The following is a 22,797-nucleotide window of genomic DNA, read 5'->3' on the forward strand; positions in this document are numbered from 1 at the left end:
TGAGGTACTGGTTAATTGAGTAGCCTCTTAAAACTGCAAAAATTACAATTGTGACTGAGTTGGAGATATTCTCCGAGTCAACCCACAGCCAGTTCATGACACGCATCCAACCTGTTTTGGAGTTTGTACTTCTCACCAGGTTGTAAGGTACACAAATCAATTGGTAGTATCTTTTGGGTTTGGATTGTTAGACTTAAAACTTGCCTTTTCTTTCCTCATTGGCTCTTCATTGATTTTTGTGATGAGCGGTTTGCCTTTGTTTTTCGATATTTGACACTAATGGCACAGTGGAACAACTTCAGGTGGTTACCCTTACCATTGCTGTTGAAGGTGAATCAGACAAATGTATGCAAAAGACCACCCACCCCTTGTTACAGTGATATGCTTCAGCATGAATACTGTCAAATTAGCAAGTCTGTGAAAACAGTGTAGTCATTTGTGTAGTTACTATGGGTGAATTTATGTTGCAATTGCAAGAAAGATATAAGGCTGGTAAAGATTTCTGACTTTCAGACCGAGATTTTAGGAGCTCTGTTTTGCCCCAAAGGCATTTGTCCGTCGTTAAAACCCCTTCCTCCATCTCGAACTGAAGAACTCCTTCATTTAGAGAGTTTCCTTGTTAGGACACATTTTTGCTTTGGACTAATATGCCCATGTATACTCACTCCCATTTAATTATTCTTTCTACTCTTATACTTTGCCTGTCTGTTTGTTTTTATTCTTAACCTCTCATTGCTTTTCGTCTGAATTTGTTATATTATATTATTAACATCTCATTGCTTTCTTATAGTTTTCAAAGTCTCAGGTTCTGCTACATAAAAAAATTCCTAACTGAATCCCTTAATCTGGCTTATTTAACTCTGAATAATGGGTTATTATTTGGACAGTCCCTTACAGCATCCCATCTGCCCTTCAATCTCATACTGCACAGCTTTTGTGGATAATCAAATCAGATGTGTTGTTGTATATTGTTCACCAATTCCAATGCTTGGTTAGCAGTGGTCATATTCTGGAGTTCTTTTCTTCTGTGTTAAACCTAATGTGTCCATATGGGATGCTCTTGGTATTCTGCTCTTTCCTTGTCATGTTAAGTACTTTCAAGATGGATACTAACTCAACACTATACCTTGAGCTATACCAAGATTTTAAATAAATAGTGTATTTAATTAATCAATCTTTTAGTTAGGATTGCAACCGAATGTGGGACTGGTTCTCTAGGATTTATGTGGTCCAGTTTCACAGTTGCTAAGGAGGATCTATCTTGATTAGGTAGGTACCATTCGTAGTGTTAAGATTTCCACAGACTTGGCTTAAAGGGGCTCGAATAATAATGACTTAATACTTATTATCTGCGTTGCCAGTGACCTTAGCTTAGCTCATTCACTCACAGGGTAAATCAAATGCCCACAAAGTACACCAGGGGAGTGAGAAGAGCAAGATCTCCTTTCAGTAGCGTGCAAAAATAAAGATGTTGATGTTCAAGAAAATGTAATTAGAGTATTTTCCTAAAAATAATTTAACCACATAACTTGTGTATAATAAAAAAAAAGAAATAGACTAAGGGCATAATTTATATATAGGCAGGCGTCTGTTTCCCCATCAGGGAGAAGGGGTAAATTACTCAGTCACCCATTTTGAAGGTGCCGCTCGCCTAATTTAGAAATGACTGCCAAACTGGCATTCATTTCTAAAGCATTGGCAGGAATCGCCGCCAAAGAGGTTACTGTCGATGCTGATTACAGTTTGTTGCAGAGCTTTGGCAATAGGCATCAAACTGTTTGAAAGAAAATGCTTCCCTCTCCATGGGAATCCTCTTCCAGGCAACGGGAGCATTTAGCAGTTTCGACTGCACCTCTGGCCAGGGTTTTCCTGGCAGTGACCGAAGGTAAAATCTGACCTCTAATTCAGCCCATCTAAATTAGGCGCGTGGAATTAAAGGTCTGCATCTGATGGCCCTTACTCTACAGGGCCTTCGGAGGGGTTTAATCACCGTGGAGATGGAGTATTCTCTGCTGTTATTAAACCTATGGTCCCCATCCGCCTTTGTTCGGTGAGCAGACTTTTATCTTGGTGGTGTGTATACTCCGTCGCCATAGTGCGGAGTATACGTACCACCAAGCTATCAATTCGGCCCAAAGCCTGCATTTGAACTGCCTGCTGTTGCCAATATCAGGAAAAAAAAAAGGTTAGTTCTAGCCAGCTGGTAGTCTAGTTTGCCTCATTGGTAAAGCGTCACATTTAGAAAAGCTCAATGTGAGAGAACCTCGAGACAAATTTAGATCATCAGCAAAGGAATTGGGTCCTTGGCACACACGTTTGCACCACTATCTTAAATCGTTCCTTGTGGGAGAATGCTTTTCTCTGGGAGCCACTTTAAGTGTTTTTGCCTTGGGCCCAACATCTCTGGCTGGCCCTAAAACTTTTAATTCAAGTTTTGTTACTCTGCATATCATTGTAGTTCTAGAAGTTAAGCAGCTTCAAACATGTGCTGTGGTGCAGTACAATCTCTATTTAGCATTTTTCTTAAAGGTTTTCCTCACCACTGCCAGTCCAATTCTGTGATTAGACTTTGGCACTTTCCTGATTTTGCTATGATCAATAAAGTACAAACCAGTGGTAATCATAAATGGCAGGTCCTCTGTTGTGCTTTGCAGTATACCTTCAGATTTTGAATTGAAACCATTCTCATGCTGAAGGTCCTGACTTTATATTATACTACTGATTGAGTGATTTACTTTCCGTACACCTTGGTTCTTTGGAAGAGAGTTTGGATCCGATGTAATGTAGGATTCAACACTTAGTCCATATTTCTTTTGTCTGTAATGACCTTACGCTGTGCAGGTGGTTGGACTTGGAGATCTTAATTCCCTAGCAGTCCTTAGGCTGGCGCACACAGTTCAGAACAAGACATATTCTTGTGTGGCTACAGTTTAACTGGAAGTGTGTGGAGCTCCTGATTGGAGACTGTGCTTTACCCTGTCTTGTAAAAGACTTCCGTGGGGCAGACTTTTATGCACTTTTGGTTCAGGTGGAGATATCAGCATCTACTTGCAGCACATCCATGAATCCTATTCGTTATCTCTTTGTACAGAACTAGGATGTGTTTTTAATCAATTCTGCAATGGAGTTTTTTTTTCAAGAACCTCTCTGCTTGACCCGAGGTCATCTTTGTCCTTAGAACAAACTAGTGTCTTGAGGTGACAACAATCCTAAGTTCCGTAAACCGCTTTCCTATTAGAAATTGCTTTGTGGTGGTCACTTTATGGATCAGTTTGACACAAGATCTTGTGTAACAGTTAATAGGTAATGCTCTTGCCTCCTCTTTCCACCCCACCCTTGTACAGGTGGGTATAAACTCCTCTGTTGGCTTAAATTGAGTTTTCTTTATTGACTCACTAACTTTTATTTCCCAAAAATGGAAGGGTGATATGGTGATGGAAACCAGTAAATCTTTTTTTGGATTCTTTCCAGCAAGTCATGTGGAAAATGACTTCATATGAAATAAAGAATCAGATTATAAAGGAAGTAAGATATTATATTTTCTGAATACGTTTTTATATTGACGCTCATCTTGTTAGGAAAAGGAAGAGATACTGGGGAAATGTTTAGGGCAAAGTGAAAAAGGATTGAGGGTACTCACTGGCTGTGATTTAGTGTCATCGTTTCTTCATGTTGGGTGAAAGCCCCACGAGGTCCCAATAGCTCATGCTGTAGAGGCTACAAAAATTCCCCAAAGCTTTGTTGGACCATTTCCTGGTTCACCTTCTCATTCTAGTGAGTTAAGAGTACCTACATCCAGCCTGGCTTTTGAAGAACCAGCAAACTAGACCCTCTCAACCTTGTGATTTGTTTTTTGCTTGATAAATCGGTGGAGGATTTCCAGACACACATTCACACTTAAACCTGATGGCGAAAGGCAGGAGTTATCAGATGTTGTGAGATGCTCACGGGGCAAATATTGCTATCTTTATACTGTAACTCTTTCACTAATTTACATTATTATATTTACCCTGTCCTTCCCAACTTAGCTGTGTTATTGTGTTTGTCTTTTCAGTACTGACTGGCTGTAATGGGTAGTGATTTGTATTTTGCTTAATATTTACATTTGCCTGTACGTCTGTAAGCCAAAGAGGTATGTACATGAAATGTCTATTCTTTCTCATCAGCTGCGAAGATTGCAGGTCTGTACAATGAAGTGGAGCCTCCCCGGAAAACCATGCGTCGAGGGGTGTTGATGACTCTGCTTCAGCAGTGTGCGATGACCCTGCCGCTCTGGATTGGCAAACCTGGAGACAAGTGAGTGGAAACCTACCACATGTGTTATGGAGCACTTGCTGGACAGATCCTCTCACCTCCCCCAATCTCCTCCTTTACCCCTGCCCGAATGCACTACCGATGAAGCTCTGGTGTAACAGGTATAGACCTTCCTATCAGAGGGTGCAGAGCGAGTTATTTACTGTGATAGAGAACCACACTCCAATGTGAGACCGTACTCCGTTCTCATTTCACTGTGAGGTTATAATTTCTTTCATTCTTGAATCTGGAAGTTTAAAAAAATATTAACACACACACACACTTTACCCCAAAAAAGTAGTAAATCTGCACCCGTATAAGTATTTATTGACTGGGTGCACATGTACTACTTTCTGGAAATCACAAACGTTTGCCATACCAAGCTTGGAAAGCTGTGCCATTGTCCGGTTTCCAGGCATACTTCTGGCACTCTGACCCCAAAAGGTGATGGGATTAATGCTTGGAAATAGTCTAACCACTGAAAGTTGCTTGTGGTAGTATTCTACCTAGGCTTGGGCAAAATTTTATAATAAGCCAGCATAATTTTGCAATACCTTTGTTGCATGTAGTTCCAGAAATTATGCTATTTCGCCACTTTGCATAATTATTCACCCTTCGAGGTAAAAATTTACTATGAGTGGTGTAATTAGCAAGAAAATGTTACAGTGAGTGGCTGTTCACAGTGCTGTTGTTTAAATGTGGCCTTGTGACAGAAATTGACATGTGTATGCATAGAATAAGCATAAAACAGATTTTCACTTTGCTCATTTTCACTGTTATTTCACATAATTACATGAATTTCTCACACCCCTAATTTCAACAGTTTTTCACCCACTGTACCACTTTAGATAGAGGTCCAGCTAATTAATGCAAAACAGTATTGACCCTCTTCATCATGTGATCAGTCTATTCCAAACCTTGTTCATCTCAACGGTTCATCCCGTGGCTCATCGCTTTTTTAGTTGTGCAAGTGGAGTTTCACACCTCCAGAATCTTACTGATTAACCTATGCCCCTGAGTGGCTCTTGGGTAAGGTATATTGACTTCCCCCTCTAGATTAAGCTATGGGGAATCCGAGTGAAGGAAATTTAAACAACAACTCTTTTGTCAACCGTGTGGAGCTCTGGGGAGTGTAGTCGGCCACTTGGGTGGAAACGGAAGCTATTTCGGTAGGAGGTGCTAGAGCCCGAAGGAGCTCTTGGGTGAGGCACAGATCTCTTTACTGAGGGGTGGAGATCTGGGACTGGAGAGCCCCTTTTAGTACTGGCCAGAGGGGTTTACTGGGTACCTGGAATTCAGCCCACCCAATGTGGATTAGGAGGTATAGGCAATCGGACATCCTTTATAGTATAGGTTAGGAAGACCAGACATCCAGGCAAGAGAAAGCCCTGCTTTGAGACAGAGCTATGTAGTGGGAGCGACCTTTCAGTCTTGTTGTCACATTGAATACTTTTACTCCTTTCTAGGCCACCACCCCTTTGCGGAGCTATTCCTGCCTCAAGCGACTATGTGGCAAAGCCAGGTGACAAGGTTGCTGCTCGAGTGAAAGCTGTGGATGGGGATGAGCAGTGGATCCTGGCTGAGGTGGTCAGTTACAGCCATGCCACCAACAAGTAAGGAGCATTGTCGTTGTTCGCTATGAAGAAAAATGTATCCGCTGGTTTAATAGGTCTCATTACTGCCAGACCCTCATTCATATAGGGACCAGCATAGAGGAGGGTAGTGGTGCATTCCCTGGTTCAAGCTTCCCACATGAGACTATCTGTGCATAAATCTTCATTTACCCAGTTGCCTTGCATAGGTACCTGCAGAAGAGAATGAGGTAGCATGTATCTCCTCTCCCTGACTGGTAGAGCTTTTAAAGGACAAGTGATTCTGCCCAGGTGTACTTGAGTCTTACACTTGGGTCATGCCCGTAGGGGGCAGCAGAGCGCAAGAACTGATCACAGACATGAGCGCCAACACTACAACTTCATACTATACAGAGGCTTTCCTTCTGTAAGCTTTGGCAAATACTGCTTTAAAAAAAAAAAAAAAGTCACATAGAAAAGTGAGCAGGAGTGCATTTATTTGCATGCTTAGGTTAGAGTCACTGCAGATGACGCGGCAAAGGGAATTTCGTTGGGTACTGCCCAAATCTGACATTTGATATGTTCTTCATAGCCCATATCTTGTTCTTGTGCTGACAAACCCTGCGCCTCCCAGAAGAATTAGCTGATGCAAACATGGCTCAAGCTAAGCGTCAGCTGTGTCATCAGTTGCTCTACTGGCTCCTGATTTGTAGCGTAAAACGGGGTGACCTGAATTGGCAGGTATTTCACTCACCTGACCAAGACGTTTGAAGGGCAAGAGACCTGGGTACATTGGTGAAACCGGTCTCCAAGAGGTTCCACTGCTGCATGGATTTATCATAGTTGGACCACATAGATTCACCAGTGTGAAATGGGTGAGCATTCAGAGATTTGCAGGCGTTCAAGTGGAGTTTGCATCTGTCTGCTTCAGTGTAAGGGACTGTTCTTTTAGAACCATGTTGCCTCACACAATGCCATCAGTAACCCAGCTAAGATCAACTCAGTGTCCTATTTGCGAAGGATGTGCAACTTAAACTGTCAAAGTGACCCTTTTTGTGAGGGGGTGGTTGGCATTAGTGCACCTTACATGTCATTTCTGCAGTTTTAACATAGATTGTCACTCCAAGCCATAATCTAGACCCTAGCACTCTAAACCTGGTGCATTCAGAAAGGGTGGGATGAGGTAAGGGGTGTACATCTATGTTGCTGATTTGTATGATGCTTCAAGTATTTTACTATATTTTTCTTTTTTTCCTGCAGGTACGAGGTAGATGACATTGACGAGGAGGGCAAGGAGTAAGTGTGAATGTTCCAGGGCCATGTTGGGGCCTTAGGGTGGGCATGTGTATATTTGAGGTTTGTGCTGTTAGCCATGTTCAATATATCCGAAAGGCAGTGCATGCTTAGTGCTTTTACTTTAACTGGAGTGGGCATATTTCTGGAAGTTGCAATGGGCTACTGGTGTGTTGAGAGGTGTCTCATCTGTGGTACCACAGCTAGGCACCATTTATTGAGGGAATATGAATGTTGGTAGCAGTTGGCACCATTTGGTCAGGGAGTTGTATTTCTAGTAGTAGCTTTTCTTTTTGAGTTCTCATTGCATCTGACTGCGAAATAATTACAGTTGCAGGACTGGATACATCAGGTTGACTCAATCCAGGATAAGAGTTTCTCTTGTGGCTCAATTTATTGCAGTGGAGGGCTTGCGCTGCCACTCTCCTGCTTCAACGTGCTTTTCTTAGCAGAGAGTGGGAAGGAGGTTTGTGACATCAATCTTCTGTTCACACATGCATTTAACATTCTCAAGTAAACTCAATGTAAAGTGTCACAGGGAAGGAATTCCTCTTGGTAGAACCCTGTGCCTGAAACTGTACCAGTCTCTAGAAAGCCACTTTAAGAGAAAGAAAGGTAGAACCCCGTGCATGATAGTTACATATTAAATGTATTTTTAGGAGATTTCTAAATCGCATAGTCACCAAAAATATAGATGCACTTCACATGTTAACAGTAACTGCTATGTAGCGTCTTGCATAGAACAGATAAAGTTACTATAGATGAGAGATTTTATAACTTTGGTACTGGGTAAGGAGTAATGAAAAGAGGAAAAAAATCAGTGTTGGTAAGGGTGGGTAAAGGAGGGCGGGGTAAGTGGTGGGGGTTGTAGGTAGAATGGCGGGAGAAAAGGAGGGGTAGGAAGGTGAGACTACAGAAAGGTGTGGGAGAGGGTGGAGGATACGGGGTAGAGAGGGTAGGGGTGAGCAAGTTATATATCTTAGTTATTATAGAGAGTGTTCCTTTTTAATCTTTAAAAGCAGTGGTTACCATGTTGGATAAAGTTGGAACAGGTGAGTTTTTAGTAGATGTCCAAATAGAGAATGGCTTGTTTAGTTCAAATATCTGTAGGTAAGCATTGCCAGACGTTGGGGGCCACTTGTGAGAATGACTGCTGTAGAGCATGGTAGGTTTGCATTAAAGGTGTTTCCAGACAAATATTTTTACTTCTTAGAGACATTGAGCCGCCACATGTCTTGTAAATGGTGGACAAGAAGGATGGGACTTTTGCATGAATTGCTTTGAAAGCTAAGCTTCCCAGCTTGAATTTCAGTCTGGATTCAATATGGGGCCAGTGTGGGTCGGTGGGTATCTGAGAGATGTGGTTGAATTTCTTGGTCGATGAGAGTAGTCTGGCTGCTGCATGTAGGCCAGCTTTTAGTGGAGTGAGGGCAGTCTGTGAAGCAAAAGGTAGGACGGCATAGCTGAAGTCTGTCAATAATAAAGTATGGGCAGCTGCTTTTAGATGGGTTAGTTGCAGGATTGATTTCATACATAGCATACATAGCTAGACATTTTGCGATTTTTGTTAATGTGTTGGACCATGGTTATATAATTTGGATGAGAACAGGGTCAATTTGATCTTTTTAGGGTTGAGAGTCAGTTGTTTTTCCCGATCAAAAATCAGATGTTGAGTAGGAATGCTGTCATTGATGGTAGTTAGTTATTTTCAGTAAACATGCGTGTCGTCTGCATATTGGTGAATGGCAACAGTTGAATCCTTGCAGATTTTAGCTGGCAGCTTGACATATAGGATGAAGAACCTGGGAGATAAGATGGATCCTTGACACTCTCCGCAAGGGATAGGTGGTGGGTCAGAGATGCAGTTATCAATTTTTTACAATTTTTGAGCGCTTATAGAGGAAGGATACATTCCATTAAAGGACCATGCCACTGATGTGTTCAAGAAGGTTAAGTTGTCTGGAGTGATTTATTTTCTTGAAAGCCGGTGTTAGGTTGAGTAAACACGCAGACAGAAATCACCTTTATCCAGAACACACAGATATCAGCAGGGATTTTTAGAGAGCTGTTTTAATTCTGTAACCAGTTCTGAACCCAGATTGACGTCATTGCTTGTAGGTATTTTTTGTTAACTAATTTGGTTAGTTGCAGGGATACACATTTTTTAATGGTCTTTCCTAGCAAAGGGAAGTTGGAGATCGGTCTGTAGTTTTCTGCAAGGTTGGTGTGGGGTTTGGGTAGGGTAGATATTTGGCCACATCTGAGTGCATGGGGAAGGTGCCTTGGCAGAGGAATAGGTTGATGTTTTTTACCACAGGCTTCAGATAATAAGGAGAAATTTGCTTTGATGAATACATGGTAAAAAGAGGTAGCATAGAAGCTTTTAACAATGATGAGGTCAGATTGAGAAATAGTTAGAAAATATTCCAGGTGTTTGTTGTTTTGTCTATGATAGTAGATTGTGAGGCCGAAGTGAGTGACGCAGAACACAAGAAAGAAATGTTGTTGGCAAAGAAATTTAAGAATGACTTGCATTACTCAGGGAGGAGTTGGGATGCGCTTGGTCTACGCTAATCTGTTGAAGTGGATGAAATGGAAGAAGGTTCTGGAGGGGTTATAAGAGATCTTAAGCTGTGCAAGAAGTATGATGTTCAATGTATTGTTCGTACAGTTTCCTTATGTGGTTATTGGGGAGTTAAAATGTCCCCACTGTTTTTCAGGTACATGCATTTCTTGTATTTAGTTCAAGGGGTAAACCAGGGATGTGAGGTTATGAAGCATAGATGTTTTGGGTGCAAGGGGGCAGGCTGTCCACTGCCTGTGAGATACTATGGTTGTATCTTGGAGATTTTTGTCCATGTTATCAGGTAGTTCGAGCAACTTGTGTGAAATAGTCACCTCAATCTGATTAGAGGAGAGATTTTTTTGAAGGTTCGTTTTAAGATGGAGGATAGTCGAACCTTGTTGAGGATGGGAGGGTGATGGAGAAAGAAAAGAGATGAGAACGTGGTCCGATCAGTCAGTTGTGATTGGGTGTTGGCAGTGGGCTTTGTCCTCCTTAGATATGATGAGGTCATGGGTTCAACCTTTGCAGTCAGTCTGGAGGGCAGTTTGTTGTTAGATCATGTGATTGGATGATGACAGTTAGGGAATTGTAGAGCCTACAGTTGGTATTAATACAGTCAATGTTGGGGTATCTGAGATAGGTGTTATTTGAAATGGGTGATTGTATAAGACATGAAGATATTGAGAGTTTGAGTGTTAGGGTTTTAGAGAGATTTTTAAACTTTTGCTGGTTGTTGGTATTTGAGTGCACATGAAGGATTTTTTGTGGATGATGGCTAGTCCTCCATGTTTCTAGTGTCTGGTCTTGAGAATAAATTCGTAATTAGGTGACATTAAGGAGCCTAGAAAAGGATTAGACAACTCATTTAGGCATGTTTCTTTGATACAAAGATATCTAGGTTGTGAGTTATGATGAGGTCTGCTATACCGGCATTGTGTGTATTCGCAGACCGTGAGTTGTGCTGCATGCATCATAGTTTAAAGTGGGTGAATGTGGTTATTTGAGATGGGGGGGGGTGGTTACAGGGTTTTTGAAAAGGAATGAGGCGTGGACAAGAGGTTTTATTTCGATGCACAGGCTGTGATGTTAATGTGGCTAGTGAGAGTTTCTGTTGGTGTGGTGCATGAGCACAGGGAAAGCGTTTTAATGAGCGGTTGAATCTGATTTAGAGATAAAACATGTGAGAAGCTTAACGGGGGTTTGATGAAACGGGCTGTTATACTAAAGGAGGTTTAGTGAACAAGCCATTATGTGAAATGTGGGTTTTAGTTTGGATGGTTTTCCAAGATTTGACTTGATGGTGGTGTTAATGGCGTTCTCATTGTCCTGATCTTAATAGTGTGCTGTTAGTCTTATTTTAGTCTCTGTGGCCTGCTCCTTATTGAGACTATTTATAACCCCTTTTTGTTTCAATTGTCAGTATCATGTGGAAGTTGCTGATAATTCTGTTTTGATCACTATGTCCAGTTCCTTGTTGCTGAAAGTAGTCTTTTTAAAAAAAAAATATTATTATTATTTCCTTTTTTAGTGTGGTTGAGACTACATTGTTTCTGATAGAGGAGGAAGGGAGGAGAGGATCAAGGAGATAGTGACGGTTGATTCTGGATTTTTAAATCGTTTAGCCATGCTTGCTTTTCAGCATGGATCTGCCTTGCGGTTCATAGACCTGTTTGTAGGGCTGCCCCCTCTCGCTACAGTGATGGATTTGCCCCCACAGCTTTCTATCAATGCGATTCCGACTGATAGGCTACAGTGGGCAGTCTAGTCTGTTACTGGAGGAGGGATTAGCTGGTTGAAGGAGGCCCTTTGTTTGGTCAGGAGAGAACCAGGTTGCTGAACTGCTTCTGTGGTCAGAAAGAATATCCAGAGAGTTAACCATCCATGGCAACCAGATGATCGGTTCCCTATCTCGGAAGCCATACAACCCGGAGGCCCAAACTCAGGCGGGCTGTCATGGGAGCCACAAGGGGCAGCCAGCGATCTTACTCACCAGTAGTTGGTAAATATGGATGTGCGGAGGTGGTGTTCAGCCGATTGGTAGAGGTGAGTTGAGAAGAATGATACTATATAAGGTGCTTGCAAGAGTGACAACCTGTCCAACCATTGCTAAATTGAATAACATAAAACATAGATTTGAAAGGGCTCCATTCCCCATAGCCTGCTCACAAACTCATGCCTCATATCTATAAAGCTGACTGACTTGCGTAACTGGTGAAATCAATACAAATTAAAGTACATTTGAAAAGGCACAGTTCTGCTGGTTTCAAATACAACTGAAAGCTGTAAATAAGCACAAAAACATCCCAAAACTCAGTGAAAGTGTTAGCAGGTTCCACCTGTTACTCAAGGGTAAGAAACAGCAGCAGTATTTCTGACTAACTCTCCTGAGTAGCACCAGCTACTCTGACAGGTATCTCACAGTATTTTGCTAATAAGCAGGAACAAAGCAAAGCATTGCAGAAAGCACCAATGAATCCACACTGTGTTGGTTCATCATATATAGAAACGCACGTAGGACAACTAGGGAACAGTCTGTGCCCTACATTATCTTTATTGTTTACCATAATTGTAACCATAGTTTTGTTCTGTAAGAGAAAATGTGAACTTTGATTATAAAGTGATCTAGTAGGCAGCAGCAACTCCAGAGACTGCCATAAATCCCAACATAAAACCCAAAATGGTCAATCTAAACAGCACTCTAACATAACTGAGTTTATCCGAAACCAACAAGGACGCCCTGGCAAAACACTCATTAAAACAACCCCAGAAAACCTATCTGAGGGAATCCAATTTAGCAAGAGACCCACCTGGCAGTGATGACATTAAATTACTTGACCTGGAAGAGAACTACTTACTAAGAACCCCAGGGGTTCATAGAAGACAAACCGCAGGAGGGAGTGATGTGTCAAATTGGACAGTCGTTTTTGTCCAGTACGTAAATAAAGGTTCGATGGCATCTGTCGCTGTAGATACGCATGTTCTGCAATAGCTCGCCATCTGGTGTTGGGCCGGAGTGTTACAAGTTGTTTTTCTTCGAAGAAGTCTTTCGAGTCACGGGACCGAGTGACTCCTCCTTTTGTCTCCATTGCGCATGGGCGTCGACTCCATCTTCGATTGTTTTTTTTCCGCCATCGGGTTCGGACGTGTTCCTGTCGCTCCGAGTTTCGGAACGGAAAAAATAGTTAATTTCGGAAGATTTTCGTCGGTATTGTTGCGTTCGGGATCGGCGTACTTAGATCCAACACCGCATCGAAGATCGAAGAGCTCCGGTGCCCTTCTGGGTAGTTTTTCGATCCTCCGTCGGGGCCTGGTCGGCCCGACCGCGTGCTGAGGAACGCCGATGGAACGGACCCCGTTCCGTTTCTGCCCCAAATGCCACAATAAATACCCCTACACAGACCAACACTTGGTCTGCAACCTGTGCCTGTCACCTGAGCACAGCGAAGACACCTGCGAGGCCTGTCGTGCGTTCCGGTCCCGAAAAACACTCCGAGACCGTCGAGCCAGAAGACTTCAAATGGCGTCCGCACCGACAGCCCAACGGGAGTTCGAGGAACAGGAAGAAGAAGGTACCTTCTCGATCCAAGACTCAGACTCCGAAGGATTCGACGACACACAAACCGTGAGTAAGACGTCGAAAACCACACAAAGAAACATTTACAAGGCCCAGGGGACGCCACTGCCACCAGGCCATGGCTCCACCCATAAATTCGGTGACCGACCGTCGGCACCGAAAAAGGCCCAAACAGTGCCGAGATCGTCCGACTCCGGTCGAGACACCGGCACGCAGCCTTCTCGGGACCGAGAAAGTGCTGGAGACAAGCCTCGACACCGAGATGCCGGTGTGGACACGGCTCGACGCCGAGACAGCGGCACCGAAACAGATCGACGCCGAGAGGTTTCGGCCCCGAAAAGGAAAAAAGTCACCTCGGAGCCGAAAAAACACGCAGACAAAGTTTCGACGCCGAAACAAACTGCAAGCGACCCAGCTTCAGGCTCTTATACAGAAGAGCACTCGCTAACCTCCCAAATGCAAAAGCATAGGTTTGAGGAAGAGCTACAAGCAACTGATGTGGACCATACGCAAAAGCGTATCTTCATTCAGCAGGGGACAGGAAAAATAAGCACCCTTCCCCCCATTAGGAGAAAGAGAAGGTTGGAGTTCCAGACGGAACAAGCACCACAACCAAAAGTGGTTAAAAGAATTACACCACCACCCTCTCCTCCGCCCGTGATTAACGTTTCACCAGCACAAACTCCATCTCACTCCCCAGCTCACACCACCATGAGCCAGGGTGACCAAGATCAGGACGCATGGGACCTATACGACGCCCCAGTGTCAGATAACAGCCCGGAGGCCTACCCTACAAAGCCATCTCCACCAGAAGACAGCACCGCGTACTCTCAGGTGGTGGCTAGAGCAGCACAATTTCATAACGTAAGCCTCCACTCAGAACAGGTCGAGGATGATTTCTTGTTCAACACACTCTCCTCCACCCACAGCTCCTACCAAAGCCTGCCTATGCTCCCTGGTATGCTCCGGCACGCAAAAGACATATTTAAGGAGCCGGTCAAAAGTAGGGCAATCACACCAAGGGTGGAAAAGAAGTATAAGCCGCCTCCTACGGACCCGGTTTTCATCACTACACAGCTGCCACCAGACTCTGTTGTTGTAGGAGCAGCTAGGAAAAGGGCCAACTCTCACACATCTGGAGATGCACCACCCCCAGATAAAGAAAGCCGCAAGTTCGATGCAGCTGGTAAGAGACTCGCAGCACAAGCTGCAAACCAGTGGCGCATCGCGAACTCCCAGGCACTACTTGCGCGCTATGACAGAGCCCACTGGGACGAGATGCAACATCTCATTGAACATCTGCCCAAGGACTTCCAAAATAGGGCGAAACAAGTGGTTGAGGAGGGACAGACCATCTCCAACAACCAGATACGTTCCTCCATGGACGCTGCAGATACAGCTGCACGGACAATTAATACATCTGTAACTATCAGACGGCATGCATGGCTCCGAACGTCTGGATTTAAACCAGAGATTCAACAAGCAGTTCTCAATATGCCTTTTAATGAAAAAGAACTGTTCGGTCCAGAAGTGGACACAGCGATTGAGAAACTCAAAAAAGATACGGACACTGCCAAAGCCATGGGTGCACTCTACTCCCCGCAGAGCAGAGGGAATTACAGCACATTCCGTAAAACGCCCTTTCGAGGGGGGTTTCGGGGTCAAAGCACACAAGCCAGCACCTCACAAGCAACACCGTCCACTTACCAGGGACAGTATAGAGGAGGTTTTCGGGGACAATATAGAGGAGGGCAATTCCCTAGAAATAGAGGGAGATTTCAAAGCCCCAAAACCCCTACTACTAAACAATGACTCACATGTCACTCACCCCCTCCACACAACACCAGTGGGGGGAAGAATAGGTCATTATTACAAAGCATGGGAGGAAATCACTACAGACACTTGGGTTCTAGCAATTATCCAACATGGTTATTGCATAGAATTTCTACAATTCCCTCCAAACATACCACCAAAAGCACAAAATTTAACAACACACCATTCCAATCTCCTGGAGATAGAAGTGCAGGCACTATTGCAAAAGAATGCAATTGAATTAGTGCCAAACACACAAATAAACACAGGAGTTTACTCACTGTACTTTCTGATACCAAAGAAGGACAAAACGCTGAGACCAATCCTAGACCTCAGAGTAGTGAACACTTTCATCAAATCAGACCACTTCCACATGGTCACACTACAAGAAGTATTGCCATTGCTAAAACTACACGACTACATGGCAACTTTAGACCTCAAGGATGCTTATTTCCATATACCAATACACCCATCGCACAGGAAATACCTAAGGTTTGTATTCAAAGGAATACATTACCAATTCAAGGTACTGCCTTTCGGATTAACAACCGCACCAAGAGTCTTTACCAAATGTCTAGCGGTAGTCGCTGTACACATAAGAAGGCAGCAAATACATGTGTTCCCATATTTGGACGACTGGCTAATCAAGGCCCATTCGTTCATACAGTGCTCAAATCACACAAATCCGATCATACAAACCCTCTTCAAACTCGGGTTCACCGTCAATTTCACAAAATCCAAAATTCTGCCACGCAAGGTACAACAATACCTGGGAGCCATAATAGACACATCAAAGGGAGTAGCCACTCCAAGTCCACAAAGAATTCAAAATTTCAACACCATCATACAACGCATGTATCCAACACAAAAGATACAGGCAAAGATGGTATTACAACTCCTAGGCATGATGTCATCATGCATAGCCATTGTCCCAAACGCAAGACTGCACATGAGGCCCTTACAACAATGCCTAGCATCGCAGTGGTCTCAAGCACAGGGTCACCTTCTAGATATGGTGTTAATAGACCGCCAAACTTACCTCTCGCTTCTGTGGTGGAACAACATAAATTTAAACAAGGGGCGGCCTTTCCAAGACCCAGTGCCACAATACGTAATAACAGATGCTTCCATGACAGGGTGGGGAGCACACCTCGATCAACACAGCATACAAGGACAATGGAACGTACATCAAACAAAACTGCATATCAATCACCTAGAACTTCTAGCAGTTTTTCAAGCACTAAAAGCTTTCCAACCAATAATAGTTCACAAATACATTCTCGTCAAAACAGACAACATGACAACAATGTATTATCTAAACAAGCAGGGAGGGACGCACTCCACGCAGTTAAGCCTGCTAGCACAAAAAATTTGGCATTGGGCAATTCACAACCAAATTCGCCTAATTGCACAGTTTATACCAGGGATACAAAATCAACTCGCAGACAATCTCTCTCGATCACCAACAGGTCCACGAATGGGAAATTCACCCCCAAATTCTGAACACTTATTTCAAACTCTGGGGAACACCTCAGATAGACTTGTTTGCGACAAGGGAGAACGCAAAATGCCAAAACTTCGCATCCAGGTACCCACACAAACAATCCCAAGGCAATGCCCTATGGATGAACTGGTCAGGGATATTTGCTTACGCTTTTCCTCCTCTCCCTCTCCTTCCTTACCTGGTAAACAAACTCAGTCAAAGCAAACTCAAACTCATATTGATAGCACCAACTTGGGCAAGGCAACCCTGGTACACAACGCTGCTAGACCTCTCAGTGGTACCCTGCACCAAATTGCCCAACAGGCCAGATCTGTTGACACAGCACAACCAAAAGATCAGACACCCAGATCCAGCATCGCTGGATCTAGCAATCTGGCTCCTGAAATCCTAGAATTCGGGCACTTACAACTTACCCAAGAATGTATGGAAGTCATAAAACAAGCAAGAAGGCCATCCACCAGGCACTGCTATGCAAGTAAATGGAAGAGGTTTGTTTGCTACTGCCATATTAATCAAATACAACCATTACACACAACTCCAGAACATGTAGTGGGTTACTTGCTTCACTTACAAAAATCTAACCTAGCTTTCTCTTCCATTAAGATTCACCTTGCAGCAATATCTGCATACCTGCAGACTACCTATTCAACTTCCCTATATACAATACCAGTCATTAAAGCATTCATGGAGGGCCTTAGGAGAATTATACCACCAAGAACACTACCTGTTCCTTCATGGAACCTAAATGTTGTCCTAACTAGACTTATGGGTCCACCTTTTGAACCCATGCACTCCTGCGACATACAGTTCCTAACCTGGAAGGTGGCATTTCTCATCGCCATTACTTCCCTGAGAAGAGTAAGCGAGATTCAGGCGTTTACTATACAGGAACCTTTTATACAACTACACAAAAATAAAGTCGTCCTAAGGACCAATCCTAAATTTTTGCCAAAGGTTATTTCACCGTTCCATCTAATTCAAACAGTGGAACTTCCAGTGTTCTTTCCACAGCCAGATACCGTAGCTGAAAGGGCACTACATACATTAGATGTCAAAAGAGCATTAATGTATTACATTGACAGAACAAAGAACATCAGAAAGACTAAACAACTCTTTATTGCATTTCAAAAACCTCATGCAGGAAACCCAATTTCAAAACAAGGTATAGCCAGATGGATAGTTAAATGCATCCAAATCTGCTACCTTAAAGCTAAACGACAGCTGCCCATTACACCAAGGGCACACTCAACCAGAAAGAAAGGTGCTACCATGGCCTTTCTAGGAAACATCCCAATGCAAGAAATATGTAAGGCAGCCACATGGTCTACGCCTCACACATTCACCAAGCACTACTGTGTAGACGTGTTATCCGCACAACAAGCCACAGTAGGTCAAGCTGTATTAAGGACATTATTTCAGACTACTTCCACTCCTACAGGCTGATCCACCGCTTTTGGGGAAATAACTGCTTACTAGTCTATTGCAGAACATGCGTATCTACAGCGACAGATGCCATCGAACTGAAAATGTCACTTACCCAGTGTACATCTGTTCGTGGCATCAGTCGCAGTAGATTCGCATGTGCCCACCCGCCTCCCCGGGAGCCTGTAGCAGTTTGGAAGTTACCTTCAATTATCTATATATGTATCATCTCAACCTTAAATAAGTGCATACTTAGTCACTCCATTGCATGGGCACTATTACTACAATTCAACTCCTACCTCACCCTCTGCGGGGAAAAACAATCGAAGATGGAGTCGACGCCCATGCGCAATGGAGACAAAAGGAGGAGTCACTCGGTCCCGTGACTCGAAAGACTTCTTCGAAGAAAAACAACTTGTAACACTCCGGCCCAACACCAGATGGCGAGCTATTGCAGAACATGCGAATCTACTGCGACTGATGCCACGAACAGATGTACACTGGGTAAGTGACATTTTCATTATCTGTCAACCTGGAAATTAAGTTATCCCCACCTAGGAAGTACACAGATTGGTGAACCAATGAGAGATTGCATCCAGTGATACAAGAAGAGCATCACTTTTCTAACTTTGTCCTTGGTGTGTTGTAGCTAAACCTTAGAAAACCCCTTCAGGCTTGCTATGGATATAATTATTTGCATTTCTTTATGACGGTTGAATTTTGTTTCTGAGATGAACTTAACAAAGCAGGTGCATAGTGATTATCTAGTAGAATGACACAGGGTGAAATACATCCCCTTTTCTTCATGGGCTGTTAAACATGTGAAATGTCAATCAAGTTCCAGAAAATGGTATCTGGTGAAGACATGTTGACGATGGCAGTTAAATACTGTGAAGGGCAAGCAGGAACTTGCTATGAGGTGAAGTTGTTTAAAGTAGTATTTTTGTGTTTTATTTGAAGAGCTGGTTCATTTATGGTGGCTTTTGATTGGTAAAGGGTTTATAGGAGCAGCGGTAGGCTCAGGAGTACATATTAGTGGCAGCTCGATATTCTGGATTATGTATGTTTACGAAGGGTACTCTGAATTTTAAATAGGGAACGTTTACTTAATTTTGGGGATTGAGTATGTAGGAAGTTGGCTCTGTATGCACTATTTCAAAGTAAGGAATAGTATGCACAGAGTCCAAGGGTTCCCCTTAGAGGTAAGATAGTGGCAAAAAGAGATAATACTAATGCTCTATTTTGTGGTAGTGTGGTCGAGCAGTAGGCTTTTCAAAGGAGTAGTGTTAAGCATTTGTTGTACATACACACAGGCAATAAATGAGGAACACACACTCAGAGACAAATCCAGGCCAATAGGTTTTGTTATAGAAAAATATCTTTTCTTAGTTTATTTTAAGAACCACAGGTTCAAATTCTACATGTAATATCTCATTTGAAAGGTATTGCAGGTAAGTACTTTAGGAACTTTGAATCATTACATTAGCATGTATACTTTTTACATAAAACACAATAAGCTGTTTTAAAAGTGGACACAGTGCAATTTTCACAGCTCCTGGGGGAGGTAAGTTTTTGTTAGTTTTGTCAGGTAAGTAAATCACTTACAAGTCTTAGGTTTGGGTCCAAGGTAACCCACCGTTGGGGGTTCAGAGCAACCCCAAAGTTACCACACCAGCAGCTCAGGGCCGGTCAGGTGCAGAGGTCAAAGAGGTGCCCAAAACGCATAGGCTTCAATGGAGAGAATGGGGTGCCCCGGTTCCGGTCTGCCAGCAGGTAAGTACCCGCGTCTTCGGAGGGCAGACCCAGGGGGGTTTTGTAGGGCACCGGGGGGGACACAAGTCCACACAAAGTACACCCTCAGCAGCGCGGGGGCGGCCGGGTGCAGTGTGCAAACAAGCGTCGGGTTCTCTCTAGATTTCAATGAGAGATCAAGGGATCTCTTCAGCAGTGCAGGCAGGCAAGGGGGGGGCTCCTCGGGGTAGCCACCACCTGGGCAAGGGAGAGGGCCTCCTGGGGGTCACTCCTGCACAGGAGTTCCGTTCCTTTAGGTGCTGGGGGCTGCGGGTGCAGGGTCTTTTCCAGCCGTCGGGAAATGGAGTTCATGCAGTCGCGGTCAGGGGGAGCCTCGGGATTCCCTCTGCAGGCGTCGCTGTGGGGGCTCAGGGGGGACAACTTTGGTTACTCACGGTCTCGGAGTCGCCTGAGGTGTTGGTTCTCCACCAGTCGAGTCTGGGTCGCCGGGTGCAGTGTTGCAAGTCTCACGCTTCTTGCGGGGAGTTGCAGGGGTCTTTAAGTCTGCTCCTTGAAACAAAGTTGCAGTTCTTTTGGAGCAGTGCCGCTGTCCTCGGTAGTTTCTTGTCTTTCTTGAAGCAGGGCAGTCCTCAGAGGATTCAGAGGTCGCTGGTCCCTTGGAAAGCGTCGCTGGAGCAGGGTTCTTTGGAAGGCAGGAGACAGGCCGGTAGGACTGGGGCCAAAGCAGTTGGTGTCTTCTGTTCTTCCTCTGCAGGGGTTTTTCAGCTCAGCAGTCTTCTTCTTGTAGTTTCAGGAATCTAAATTCTTAGGTTCAGGGAAGCCCTTAAATACTAAATTAAAGGGCGTGTTTAGGTCTGGGGGGTTAGTAGCCATTGGCTACTAGCCCTGAGGGTGGGTACACCCTCTTTGTGCCTCCTCCCAAGGGGAGGGGGTCACATCCCTAATCCTATTGGGGAATCCTCCATCAGCAAGATGGAGGATTTCTAAAAGTTAGAATCACTTCAGCTCAGGACACCTTAGGGGCTGTCCTGACTGGCCAGTGACTCCTCCTTGTTGTTCTCATTATTTTCTCCGGCCTTGCCGCCAAAAGTGGGGGCCGTGGCCGGAGGGGGCGGGCAACTCCACTAGCTGGAGTGTCCTGCGGTGCTGGCACAAAGGGGTGAGCCTTTGAGGCTCACCGCCAGGTGTGACAGCTCCTGCCTGGGGGAGGTGTTAGCATCTCCACCCAGTGCAGGCTTTGTTACTGGCCTCAGAGTGACAAAGGCACTCTCCCCATGGGGCCAGCAACATGTCTCGGTTGTGGCAGGCTGCTGGAACCAGTCAGCCTACACAGATAGTCGGTTAAGGTTTCAGGGGGCACCTCTAAGGTGCCCTCTGGGGTGTATTTCACAATAAAATGTACACTGGCATCAGTGTGCATTTATTGTGCTGAGAAGTTTGATACCTAACTTCCCAGTTTTCAGTGTAGCCATTATGGTGCTGTGGAGTCCGTGTTTGACAGACTCCCAGACCATATACTCTTATGGCTACCCTGCACTTACAATGTCTAAGGTTTGGCTTAGACACTGTAGGGGCACAGTACTCATGTACTGGTGCCCTCACCTATGGTATAGTGCACCCTGCCTTAGGGCTGTAAGGCCTACTAGAGGGGTGACTTATCTATACTGCATAGGCAGTGTGAGGTTGGCATGGCACCCTGAGGGGAGTGCCATGTCGACTTACTCGTTTTGTTCTCACCAGCACACACAAGCTGGCAAGCAGTGTGTCTGTGCTGAGTGAGGGGTCCCCAGGGTGGCATAAGATATGCTGCAGCCCTTAGAGACCTTCCCTGGCATCAGAGCCCTTGGTACCAAGGGTACCAGTTACAAGGGACTTACCTGGATGCCAGGGTGTGCCAATTGTGGAATCAAAAGTACAGGTTATGGAAAGAACACTGGTGCTGGGGCCTGGTTAGCAGGCCTCAGCACACTTTCAATTCAAAACATAGCATCAGCAAAGGCAAAAAGTCAGGGGGTAACCATGCCAAGGAGGCATTTCCTTACAGAGTACCCTTGCCATACATTATAAGGATACTGCAAATCTCCGAGGAGTACAATAACCATGTAGAGGAATGAGGACAAAGACAGCCATGCCATCCACTTTAAGAACATTGCAAGTCACTTCAGAGTTCCATGACTTTAAAAAAGGTCTGTTTAATTCCTTATAATAGCTGGTCATGACATCGCCCTTCCCACAAACCACTTACATTCTTGGTGTCTGTTCTTTTATGTTAACTGCAGACAAAAGTAATAAAAACAGAAAGTGTGCTGTGAAATTAAACACATTAAGAACAAGTCAATTCTAGCAAAAAGGATAGTCAGATAAGTTTGTAAACCAGGTTTAAAAACTGTTATGGCTCAGACTGTGTAGAAACATGCAGGGATTCTATCTTTACTCAGTGACTTATGGCATGGAAAAAGAACATGTTGCCATTAAAAATCTCCTTTCTGCTGATAACATTTTCATTTTTAGAAATATATTTCAGAAGAAGGGAAGGTTAGTTCTTGTTAATTTGCTCAAACTGCAGCTGTAAATATGCTCCGTAACCTGCCTTTCACCCTGATTCTTGGCTGTAGCAGCAGGCATTGTGATGTTAGAAGTTAACTGTAATAACTTATTACTATGGAGCAGCTATGCATTTTCTTACTATAGGTGACCTAGAGACGTCATAGATCACATTTAATAACTAAACTAGAAAGCAGGCTTTAATAAAATGATTTGGGAAATAAGATCATCAGTATTGCAGCTTAGTCTGATAGGTGAAGAGCATCCTTAGCAGCAGACTCCCTGAAATAGGTGAAGGTATCAACAGGTAATACAAATGAATATCTGTATGATAAGCAGCACAGTCAATAGTTTACACTGTGATTTTTGTGAAAGAGGCTACCATTAGTGTGGAAGACCGGCATTAATAGAAAACTTGGGCAGTGGTGTCCTACCTTGAGCAGGAAAGAGAGCTAGGTATACACAA

At 44.0% G+C, this 22,797-nt stretch overlaps 1 protein-coding gene across 5 annotated transcripts in view; it reads left to right on the plus strand.

The window, feature by feature from the left end:
* Positions 1-22,797, plus strand: part of SGF29 (SAGA complex associated factor 29) — a 93,569-nt gene that overhangs the window by 52,761 nt on the left and 18,011 nt on the right. For all 5 annotated transcript variants that reach the window (XM_069244015.1, XM_069244014.1, XM_069244017.1 and 2 more), the window contains exons 6-8: positions 4,167-4,296; positions 5,760-5,906; positions 7,125-7,160. In XM_069244015.1, the coding sequence (XP_069100116.1) occupies positions 4,167-4,296; positions 5,760-5,906; positions 7,125-7,160 (313 nt within the window). The remainder of the gene's footprint in view (positions 1-4,166; positions 4,297-5,759; positions 5,907-7,124; positions 7,161-22,797) is intronic.

Source organism: Pleurodeles waltl, chromosome 7 (assembly GCF_031143425.1).
Source record: "Pleurodeles waltl isolate 20211129_DDA chromosome 7, aPleWal1.hap1.20221129, whole genome shotgun sequence".
NCBI classification, from domain to species: Eukaryota; Metazoa; Chordata; class Amphibia; order Caudata; family Salamandridae; genus Pleurodeles; species Pleurodeles waltl.